This window comes from Mustela erminea, chromosome 21 (genome assembly GCF_009829155.1).
Source record: "Mustela erminea isolate mMusErm1 chromosome 21, mMusErm1.Pri, whole genome shotgun sequence".
In the NCBI taxonomy this organism is placed as follows: Eukaryota; Metazoa; Chordata; class Mammalia; order Carnivora; family Mustelidae; genus Mustela; species Mustela erminea.
The window spans coordinates 21,204,550-21,216,620 of record NC_045634.1 but is presented as its reverse complement, the minus strand read 5'-3'; the positions used below and the strand labels follow the sequence as shown (position 1 = coordinate 21,216,620).

General features: G+C 41.0%; 1 protein-coding gene across 2 annotated transcripts in view; it reads right to left on the bottom strand.

The window, feature by feature from the left end:
- DLC1 (DLC1 Rho GTPase activating protein) overlaps positions 1-12,071 on the bottom strand; it is a 410,622-nt gene that overhangs the window by 166,377 nt on the left and 232,174 nt on the right. The window contains exon 1 of one of the 2 annotated variants that reach the window (XM_032328907.1): positions 8,515-8,681. The exons of the other annotated variant lie outside the window; for it this stretch is intronic. Coding sequence (XP_032184798.1) covers positions 8,515-8,653 — 139 coding nt within the window. The 5' untranslated portion in view covers positions 8,654-8,681. Of the gene's footprint in view, positions 1-8,514; positions 8,682-12,071 lie in introns of those variants that run through there. 2 annotated transcript variants of the gene reach the window in all.

The following is a 12,071-nucleotide window of genomic DNA, read 5'->3' as shown; positions in this document are numbered from 1 at the left end:
TTAAAGATTGAATGAGAAAATGTCTTTAGAGCTCTCAGTCTACGTCTTGGCACTTGGTAAGCACTCCAATGCCAAGTTAATTACTGTCATTATATTATTTGCCATAAAGATTGCATCCAAATGATAATGACCACCTCCTGCCAAGTGTCACATTTAGTTCATATTCCATGCCCAATCTCTGGCTGTGCTGAGAAGTTTAACAGTAGCACTACAGCCATGGATTTAATTATTAAGGGGATAGGTAACTTCAGTCTTTGGTTAACTTTAGGAAAGTCTTCATTAATAATTCCAAGCACATGCTTCATTAAGTATCAGAAGTTGTTCTCAAGCAATAAGGAAAGAGCACAGAAGGGAAAATGCAAACTCATCATCATTATCATACACATACAATCCCAGCCTGAGACTTCTGGATGGTATATCCTCTTTCTTTAAAAATGACAGATTACAGAAGACACACAGATGGCCAACAGGTGCATGAGAAGATGTTCCATATCACTAATCACCAGGGAAGTGAAAATCAAAACCACAATGAGATACCACCTCACACCTGTCAGAATGGCTAGAATCAAAAAGATAAGAATTAACAAGTGATGGTGAGAATGTGGAGAAAAGGGAAACTTCATGCATTGGCAGTGGGAATGTAAATTGATACAGTCACTATAGAAAACAGTATAGAGGTTCCTCAAAAAATTACAAATAGAGCTACCATATGATCCAGTAATTTCACAACAGGGTATTTATCCAAAGAAAATGAAAACACTAATTTGAAAAGACATATGCAGCCCCTAGGTTTGCTGCAGCATTATTTACAATAGCCAAGATATGGAAGCAACCCAAGTATCCATCCATACACACATAAATGGATAAAGAAAATGTGGATAAAGAATATATATAATGAAATATTATTTAGCCATAAAAAGGATAAGATCTTGCTATTTGAGACAATATGGATGGACCTAGATGGCATTATGTTAAGTGAATTAAGTCAGAGAAAGACAAATACGATATGATTTCTTTTATATGTGTTTATATGTGGAATCTAAAAAACAAAACAAATGAAAAAATAAATAATAGACAGAAACATACTCATAAATACCGAGAACAATCTGGCGGCTGCCAGAGGGGTGGGGGTGGGGTGATGGGCAAAATGGGTGAAGGAGAGCGGGAGACATAGGCTTCCAGTTATGGAATGAATAGTCGCAGGAAGAAAGGGTACAGCAAAGGGAATCTAGTCAGTGGTGCTGTAACAGCACCGTATGGTGACAGATGGGAGCTGCACTTATGCTGAGCAAAGCGGCACACAGAGTTGCTGAATCACTATGTTGTACACCTGAAACTAATGCAACAATGTGTGTCAGCTACACTTCCATAAAAATGATGGATTTTTTTTTTAAAGATTTTATTTATGTATTTGACAGACAGAGATCACACGTAGGCAGAGAGAGACGAGGAAGCAGGCGGGGCCCAATGCGGGGCTTGATCCCAGGACTCCGGGATCATGACCTGAGCCTAAGGCAGAGGCTTTAACCCACTGAACCACCCAGGTGCCCCCAAAAGATGGATTTTTTAAAAAAAGATTTTATCTATTTATTTGACCAAGAGAGAGAGCACAGGTAGACAGAGAGGCAGGCAGAGGGAGAGGGAGAAGTAGGCTCCCGGTTGAGCAAGAAGCCCAATGTGGGACTCGATCCCAGAACCCTGGGATCATGACTTGAGCCAAAGACAGATGCTTAACAACTGGGACATCCAGGTGCCCCCAAAATGATAGATTATTATAAAAAGAAGAGACTAGAATCAGAAATTGGAAAGCATATACAATAACAAGTTTAACTTCAATCTGTACCTTAATTAATTCCTCTGAAATAGAGAACTTGCAGTAGAATGTTCCTTTAAATCAAGTTTTGGCTTCAAGATATAGCTTCAGATCCTTCAGCATACCTGTGACTAATTAATCTATCCCTTCTACCACGCCCTTGACTTTGGACACATTTTGTTATTGTAATTATAAGGACCTTTGGCAAAATATGCAGACAGCTTATACATACTAGTTTTAAATGAGGAAAGCTGCACAAGTTTTGCTCCAGAAAGGGAGGTGGCCAAACATCCCTTTCAAGTGGCAGCCTTGACATTTAGCATACTTTTTCCCATACCAGAGCTGCACCACATGCTTGAAACCCCAGGCTGCTGGTGCTGGTGCTCTTTTCCATGTTTGGCTCCATCTAGACAGCAATTTTCAAAGCAGGTTCTAACTCGCTTGGGGAGACTTTCAGATATTGTATATATATGTAGCTTGACAAAGTCATATGCAAGGACTAATTTCTTTATCAATGTGCAAAAACAGCTTTCTCGTGAGTCATTTCATTTTGGAATTCAACAAGGTCTGCACAGAAGTCACCTGATTCTTTGTTTTTTTTTCTTCCAGAGTACGGAAATAAATTCCATTTGGCATTGATAGTTTACCTTTTATTTTCTACTTTTGGACAGGTTGAACTATTTTTGCCCAAAAGGCTTAGATAAATTATAGTGGTGTGCTAGCAGGGTGAAATGTCTGTGGACCTAGGGCATGGGGAAAGAGAAGAGGGGTTATAACAATGAAACTGACGTACTTTACTCTATGTCAGTGACTCTTCTAAGTACTCTACACAGTAGCTCATTTAATCTTTGAAACAACTTTATGACCTAAGTACTATGATCATCCTCTTTATATTGGTAAGAAACAGACTGACTTGCCCAAAGCTCTCTAGTGCAAAAGCAGGATTCAAACCCAGAAGTTTGATATCATAGCCAGCTCTCTTAACCAATATATTATGTTCTCACTCACCAAAGCTGACCTCGACATCAACGTGTTCCTTTTTCACTGAAAGAGTATTATTATTTAATTTAATAGGGACATGCTACATCTACCCTCCCAAAATGTAATAGGGACTCATGAAGCACCATTAGTTGTTGTCTCTCAGACCCTTTAAAATATTATACATAGTATTGCATACATCCAGGGAAGTCTTTGTTTACTGGAGGAGCCTACATATTTTGAGGCATACATCATTCTTGGTTAAAAGGCATTATATATGCCCTTACTTGCTGCTTTTCATTGTGAACCAATGAGCAGAAGACAGTTCACAGGAGTCAATGTTTGTGGTTTCTCGTCATGGGAAGTGGGCCAGAATTCCTGATGTCCCACTGAATTGAGGGCCAAAGTACGACAGAGCACGTCAAACATTTGTCTTGCTAGTGAACTGGAGACCTAGTCAGCAGAAATGTAAAACTCAATTTCACAAAAGACAGAAGATACCCACCACTCAACAGAATACCCCCAGGGTATCCAAACTACTGTAAGTACTTAAATTTATTCTACGTCCATTGAATCTCACTTGGATTGAGATTCGTCTCAATTTTCCTGCCTTCCTCCTAGACAATTTAGTTTTCTTCCTTCTCGAAAATGTTTAGCTATGGAAGTAGGGACACATGTCCCCAAACAGGCTGAGGCTTTTACATTTTCCCCCCCCTTATATGTCATGTTTCTCTAACAGAGTAGGTTGAATACTTTTTAAACAATAAGGGGGTTTTACACTATATAAGCTGTGCTTACTTTATGAGATGCCATTAAATAAAGGCTAATATTTAATTTCTTTTCAGTATATTTATCCATTCCACTTTGCAAACTGATGAAAGCTACTGTACAGGTGTGTAGTCAGGGTTTTGTCTTTCTTTTAGCCTCTCTGTCTCTTTCTAGTCTGAATAGTAGTGTCTCTTGTTTTTCCTTCGAGGCAGTCTAATTGGTACATCAGTCCACACTCGTTTGCAGAGCTTTGTTGAAAATATATCAACAAAATCCAGTCCTCTCATCTATGAGATCTCAGCATCTCAGTCTATGAGAATGGTTGTCTGGAAGTACTCAGAATGCAAAGTATGGATAAAGCAGGAATTCTTAACCTAGGGTCTGCTGAGAGAATTTGGAGTGTCTATAAACTTGGATGAGGACAAATTTCTTTCTTTTATTTTCACAAAACCCAAACTGGAATTTAGCTTTTCTTCCAATTATGAACTGGAAGACTGAAAAACTGCCACCTCCCCCTGCCTCACACGCAATGGGATTAGTTGTTCCTGTGACTTTGTCACCAACAGAAACCAGACTTTTCCACAGCATATTAGAATTGATGTAGATATCACAAAACATCATTTATAATTATTCCTACTCCACAGTTTGGGGAGTTAATAAACCTACTCCAGATCACACACGATTGTGGTTTTTGTGCTATCAACATCCACAGATACTCATGTGACATCGTTGCTGGCCCCATTCAGCCACCAAACAGTAAAGGTGAAAGTTTGTACATTGCTGGCCTATCTATAATAGTTGGTGACAAGGAGATGAATCAAAGATTACTGTACAGTTTGATTTTTTTAAAGATTTTAAAAGATTTTATTTATTTATTTGTTTATTTATTTTTTAAAAGATTTTAAAGATTTTATTTATTTATTTGACAGAGAGAGATCACAAGTAGGCAGAGAGGCAGGCAGAGAGAGTGAGAGGGAAGCAGGCTCCCTGCTGAGCAAAGAGCCCGATGTGGGACTCGATCCCAGGACCCTGAGATCATGACCTGAGCCGAAGGCAGTGGCTTAACCCACTGTGCCACCCAGGAGCCCCTGTACAGTTTAATGTTCTTATTCTAGCTAGCGATAACAATCTGCACACTGGTATCCTTACAAAATATTTAATTTATATTTACTTCCCCATATTGAAAACATTATAGTCTATTATACAATTCACTCATTTTCTATTACTATACCATAATTTTGTGTTTGGAATACCCTGATAACTAAATTGTACTATAACTGATTTCCTTTCTAATTCAATGTATCTTATTTACATATCAAAAAATATTTTTCGGGGGCACCGGGGTGGCTCAGCGGGTTAAGCCTCTGCTTTCGGCTCAGGTCATGATCTCAGGGTTCTGGGATCGAGCCCAGCATCGGGCTCTCTGCTCAGCGGGGAGCCTGCTTCCCCCCTCCCTCTGCCTGCCTCTCTACCTGCTTGTGATCTCGCTGTCAAATAAAAAAATAAAAATCTTAAAAAAATTTTTTTCTTTCTGGAGAGTGAACCCAGGCTTCACCAGAATGCCAAAAACATCTATTAGCACAAAAAAGGCTAAGAAGCCCTATTTGAAAGGATTAAGGGGTAACAGGTTTTAGGGAATGAAATGTACCCTGAAGCCAAGAAGTCTGTGTACCCAGAGGGAGGGAGGAGGCAGTAGAGGAACCACGAGAGGCATGGGAGAGATTGATGACAGATGCACAGTTTGTCCAGAGAAGGGATGTCTACCTTATCCATCACCCACTGTTAACCTCAACGTTGTAATTCCCTGGAAACTAGATGTCATCCTCTGCTTTTATTTATTTTTATTTTTATAAAAGATATATTTCATTTTTATTTTGGTGGGAGGAGGAGCAGAGGGAGAGGGAGAAGGAGAGAGAGAGAATCTCAAGTAGGCTTCCTGCTGAGCACAGAGTCCCAACAGAGGGCTTGATCCCAGGACCCTGAGACCATGACCTGAGCCAAAACCAAGAGTCAGAGGCTTAACCAACTGAACCACCCAGGAGCCCACAGGGGCTTCTAAGTTTAGTAAAGAGATTGTGTACCTTTGGGTTTGGGAATAACAGTCAGACAGAGAATAGGAGTAAAAGAAACCCTGCGGGTTGTGGTTGGGCAGAAAAAGGCAATTCCATGTCAAGGAGGATACAATTAAGACAGTCTGTTCCATCACTCCTTACAAGTTGAAGGTCTTCTCCTAGCAGCAATTCTGCATTTTGTTTACACAAGGAAAGGGATCCTTAAAAATAATAGGCAGAATCCCTGTTTTACTTATAAGGGATTTTAAGGTAAAGAAATGTAAATAATGGTTTTCATACATAACATCATTTGGGGTAGAAGAACTGGGAACTGTTAAGTTATGTAGGGTGTGTGTATTTGCGGGGGTGAGAGAGAGGGATATACACACACACACATACATGCACATGCACATGGAGAGAGAGAAAAACTAACTGATTGAGAGAGAAACTACCAAACAAGGAAACTTAAAACTTTGTCCCATGGCCAAAGAAGTTAAACCTCTGGAAGAAACGGAAATCTCAGGTTAGTGTTTGAGAGACTTGATGAAAGTCATCAAAGTAATGAGCATCATGAAAATAACACTTCAGCTAGTATTAAAAGAAGTATTTTCCTCAAAGGCTTCAAAACACTGGTTTACCCGTCCCAGCGTTAATTTCACAACGTGAGGTGAAGCCGGAGTTTTGGACTTGGTACCTCCCTCCATTTTGCAGCCGAGGGTGGGATGTTATGATAGATAATGAAGACTGTATCTGGTGTTTAGAGAAGTGACTTTTGGTGGATAACTCACAGCTTTATTCAGCCTGGGGTTGGTAGGAAGGTGGGGCGCAGAGAAGTCTGAGGAGAAGTAGGACAGTAAGTGCTCTTGAGATCTGGATGTGCACCAAATTGCTCTCCACCTGACAAACACTGATTGAGCTCTGAGCCATGTGCCAAGCACAGGGGAGGCATGAAAAGGGTCCAAGTCTCCAATCACCAGCCAGTTGCGGTAGCCAAAATTCTTTCTTTTCAAGTTTAGTACCTGGATTCTCTACTGCGTGAATTACCTAATAGGTCATACTCACCTTAGAAAAACTGGGCAATATAAAGAATTTCTTTCTTCGGTGGGCAGGGAACAAGTAAAATCCTCTTTGCTGTTAGAGCTGTGGAAATGTTTAACTTCTATCACATACAAAAAGTAACTATTTTTCTTTAAGTGTTTTTCATTTGATGCTACATTTTTTACCCCATATACATTGTGTGTGTGTGTGTGTGTGTGTGTGTGTGTGTGTGTGTACATACACACAAACATACAAATGAAAGACAAGCAGCAACTTTCTAGGGATAATATCCTCATTCTAGGAGGCCAACAGCTGTCAAAATCTCACCATTTATGAAAATATAAGGGGAATCCTGGGAAGCAGGAATGTTTGATTTAGTCTTACTCTCGAGTTTAAACACTAAACCACAAAATATTTTTGTGTGTCTTTAATAAGACATTATTTGTGGAACCTTTCCACTTGTGACAATGGATTTGTCAAATAAGACAACAATGAAGGATCTACTTTTTTTTTTTAAAGGCCAACCAGTTATAGTTAATTATAGTAGATTTTATATTCTACTATCTTGTTTCTTAAATTTTCTCTGGCTAATTGCAAACTGTTAACACTAGATAATACAGCTTAAAAAAACTTACTGGAATATAGGATTTCTTTAAGGTATCATATTTATTTGAAAGCCATAATAAAATGGCTAAATTTAAAATATTTTGCTCTCCCTCCTCTGCTTTATGATTCAACTTGACATTGTTTACCCTGACCTGTACTGGGCAATATTGTTTCGCTTAACAAAGAGAAAGAGCTCCATGAGCATTCAGGACAACCTTACAGCCTGCGAAGGGATATAACTAGCATGTTATCTTCATAATCTGTTATCACAATCACGACCCTTACATTTCCCCCTCTTCAAGTCATGTCAAGACTATCACGTGAAAGTCAAAGGACCTTTTATTGAGAACACACAGCACAGAAATCTGTTGATACTTGGAGGCCACTTTTAATATTTGTAACAATTCGGAACTCCACACAGAATATGAAAAGCAACCAGGTTAACCAAAAAGGTTAAAAAAATACCATCTCTGGCCCATTCATGTAGATGACACAAATACAGAGACTTACAGAGCACCCAAGGGGGAGCCATGAACCAGGACTAGGATGCCTTTCCTGAATTCAGAGAGATTATTTTATCACAAATATCAATTTATATTCTTGATACCAGGATCAGGCATAAGTTGTTTCTTTTACTGTACCCCTTAAAACACTGTTGGCCATTTGGTTGCTGTCACATGAGCCCTACTAAGTCTGAATTGCACCACTGTATTTATGTTTTATTATATTTCAAACGCCTGCCTCTAGCATACCTGACACCCTCTTGGAACTCAGAGCAGCTCCAGGCTGCCAGAGGAAATACCAGCAGGCTTTCACTGGGTAGCGCAGATTACTCCACTGACACACAGCCTTTCCAGGCCCCTCTCCAGCACAGACCAGGCCACCTGGGGCCAGAGCAGCCCCACCTCGGTCCCCCGCCGCACAACAGACCCTGCAGCTGCTCATCACCACTGATTCCCTGACACTCAAAAGGACCTTGCTTTTCTTCTCAAGGTTAAAAAAAAAACCACACCTCTCATAAACCTTATCTAGAAATAATCAGACCAGAAACCTGAGAGGCATTAGGAAAAAAAAAAAAAAAAAAAAAATTCCAGAAACGTTAAATACCAGAGGAAGGGAGATGGAAAGCATTGCCAGGACGGCGATGAACTTTATCCAGCCGATGAGATCATTAATTATCCGAGTTAATATCTGCGTCTGTGCCCTGAATTGTTTTCCTTTTAATACCTCTCGTCCCTCCCTCCCCTTCGCGCCCCTCACCTGCCAGCCTTCTGTCTCGGGTGTTTTTCCAAATAACATCCAGGGCTCTGGCGGTGGAGTCTCGGATGTGATCGCTAAAGGACCTCCGGAGAGGGGCTCTCAGGGACCGAGCCATCACGTGGGCCTCGGGGTCCCCCATCCAGGCGCAATGGACTTCAGCGCAGCCCCGGCGCCGCGACCATGCTGGCCTCCTCCCACTGCAGATTGTCCTTGGCCGGCTGCGGGCTGGGGCTCCGCGGGGCGGCGGGGCTGCGTGAGCGCCGGCCCGGGGGCGAGCCGCGAGCGAGCCCTGCGCCCTCAGGATCCCGGCATTGCGGCTCGCACTGCGGCCCGGGAAGCGCCGACTGCAGGCGGCCTCCTGGATGGCCGCCAAGCGCGCGCGGCTGCCACATCTGGAAAGGCTTACAATTGAGCCCGCGACACACTCGCGCCGCGCTCGGGCTGCCTTCGTGGCTATGGAGAGGATTCTGGCTCCCTGTGTAATCCAGTGACTTGACTTGGTACAAGCTCGGCCGTCCGTCTAGTTAATAACTTGTCTCCTTCCCTGGCAATCCAGGCTAACCTTGTGCTTTTGAAGGAAAGGCAGAGCAGGGGGCAAAAAAGTGAGGGAGGGAGACAAGGAGGCATGGCAGGTGGGGTTCTCTCCAGCTTTCAAGGTAAATTCTCATTCATAGTTGCATTTGATTAGCTCACTTGTGTTTTATGAAGTCATGGTTTGGGATTAGGCTGTTTATGACACAGAAAGTTCAAACTTTAGTTGTGGGTGAGGGAAGGAAGATACGGCTGGAGGAGCAACCTACAGGAGAACCTAGGATTCTCTCTAGGAAGTGGATACCTGAGTTTTAAAGGAAACACTAATCACCTCTTCATATTTCCCTTCTAACTATGCTCCTACTTATTTTTCAGTGGTTTAATCAAGTAATTCTAGGTTTTGCCTCTAAATAAGGTTCAAATGTTCCCTGGTTTTGAGAATCTTTTAATTCCAAGTAAGCAAACTTCATCATTATAATTGTACATCAAAACCTCTCTCCTGAAGAGTAAAAGAACTGCCAAGCACCATGAAATCAAAATACGGGCCAACTGCTTCTTCAACAAGATCTGTTTTGGAGTTTCTAAACTGCCAAATAACTCTATTTCTTTGCCAATGAATTTGGCTGCTTTTCTGCTTTTTAATGCAGTATTAATCCTCTCCTCTCTCATTCTCCCTTCAATGCCATCTTCTAACTTTCAAGGTTTGGCATGGAGGCTAACTATTGGCATCACAATAGTATCTAAAGGTCAGTTCATAACCTTTGTGAAATTAGAAAATGCTGTAAAAGCACTTTGACAACTTGGTTATACAAAGGGTAGCGAGACCATGCTTACAAGTTATAACTAACACTTGTGGCACTACTTATTAGTAACCCGCTTGTCTTCAATCATACTGTTCCCAAGTTGTTAAAGCCCATGAGTCTCTCCAGCTGAGAATGTGCATCTCTATATTGTCTTCCTTGCCTTATCACTGGGCTGGGCATAGGTCAGGAGACAAGTACTAACTGCCGAGGCATGTGGGCCTTTGTGCCCCGTGGGAGCCAATTCCGAGGGAAACTTCTTCATTAAAAAAAGTCTCAAAAAATTTGATTGCCTAATACATGGCACCATTTTAAAACGAAGTACTAGAAGTCTGTGTGTGTGTGTGTGTGCGTGGATATGTGTGTGTGCATGTGTGTGCGTGCGTGCATGCATGGATGTGTTTCTCCTTCAAAGAGGTCTGCGCACCTTGAAACAGGTTGACTCATTTCTGATCAGGTTGAACAGGGCAGGTCTGTTTGTAGAGGAACAGTATGAAGTAATCATAGCGTAAGCAGTGAACCACACTCTGTGCTAGGCACAGGGAAGTTGAAGATGAATAAGACATCGACTCAGTCTTTGTGCAGAAATCCCACTGACCACAAATCATTTCAAAATAGTGTCATAAATTCTATGACAGAAGCATGTACCAAGCACTATGGTAGCACAAAGAAGGAAAAGGAAGCCTGGATTCCGAACTCCTCTTAAGCACTGACCTCACCTAACTTTCCATTCAAGATTTATGACCTACAACCATTCCCAGCACAAATATCAACAGCTGATTGTATGATTCATGCAAAGTCACTGACTGTAACAGCATGAAGCTTTCCTGTACCTATACACAGAATGGGAAACAGCATTTATGGAGTACCTATGACATACCAAAACTCTTCTAGCACTGTAGATAGACCCACATATGTACACCCCTAATCGGTATTATTATCTCCTCTTTAGAAATGAGGAAGCTGGAGCGCAGAGAGAAGAGATTTGAGAAAGGAGATAACAAATGCCAGACCTAGGATTCATACCCAGAGCTATCTGCATTCAAAGCTCATTAGCCTTCCGGTCAACTTGACTGCTCATAAATTAATGACAGTGATAATGACCCATTAGGGTTTATCTAGGCTCAACTGATACTAAGCTATAGGCCAAAACTCTTTAATCGTAGTAAAATAAAATCACCACTGATGGTGATGGGCTCATGGTATGAAAGAAGCCTGAGTCTCAGAGGGGTTTTAGATGACCCCAGCTATGAAAATTGAAGTGCAGTGAGCCAAGAGAACAAAGGCCTAGTCAACACATATTGCTTAATGATAGGATACTCTGGTCTGATCTCCAAAGTGTTCTAAAACATCCTCCTTCTCCTCCATGACATGTTCTTTCAAAGACAATACTCCTAGTACTTCACTGTAGCTCGTCTCAGCAGGTATTACAAAAGCCTACTTATTCTAAGCACAGTTTCCATTTGATAGACCAGTCCAAAGACCTAACCTAAGAGGTATATCGAAACTTACCATCATAAATATAACTCTTACTGACAGTCTATTGGAGCAGGGGAGCACAGCTATGTTTTCAAGCAAGGTGGACTTTAATTTTTGATTTTACCATATTCCAAAGTAGAGCTGGCAATTTTACCCCTCGTTTCTAAAAACTCATTAAATTCAAATTTCATTGTGAAGATGTTTCAACTCCTTGTAAATGAGTCTCACCCACATATCAAAGGTATGATGTAAAAACCAATACACTGTCAATTTTAAATTGTTTTTATTTTTTGCTTTCTGGCTGTATTTATTGGCCATTAAAAGAAATGTTCCATGCAGAAAAAGTGTTTTTCAAAGTTCACCATTTATAGAATAATTCCTCGAATTTTATTTCCATGAATTTAAAATAATCCAAGTCTCTTTTCACTGAGAGGTGAGGACAGTATACCATAATTAATGTTATCTCAGCTTGGCAGATGGGGTAAGTGGGAATATGAGAAGTTTATTGATTTTTTTAAAGCTCCTGCTGGGAATTATAAGAGAAATGAAGATAGCAATACTATGCTTTGATTGCTTTTCAGTTCCTTTTTCTTGTGATAAAGGGCTAGTTTCAGCCATTGGTGGAGCTGCTCTCTGACCTGGGGGACTCCTATTTGTATATTAATCTGGAAACTCTCCTCAAGTATGTCCCCCTAATATTTTCCATGTAAGAAAACCATTCCATTTTAGTAATGTATTATAGATTTT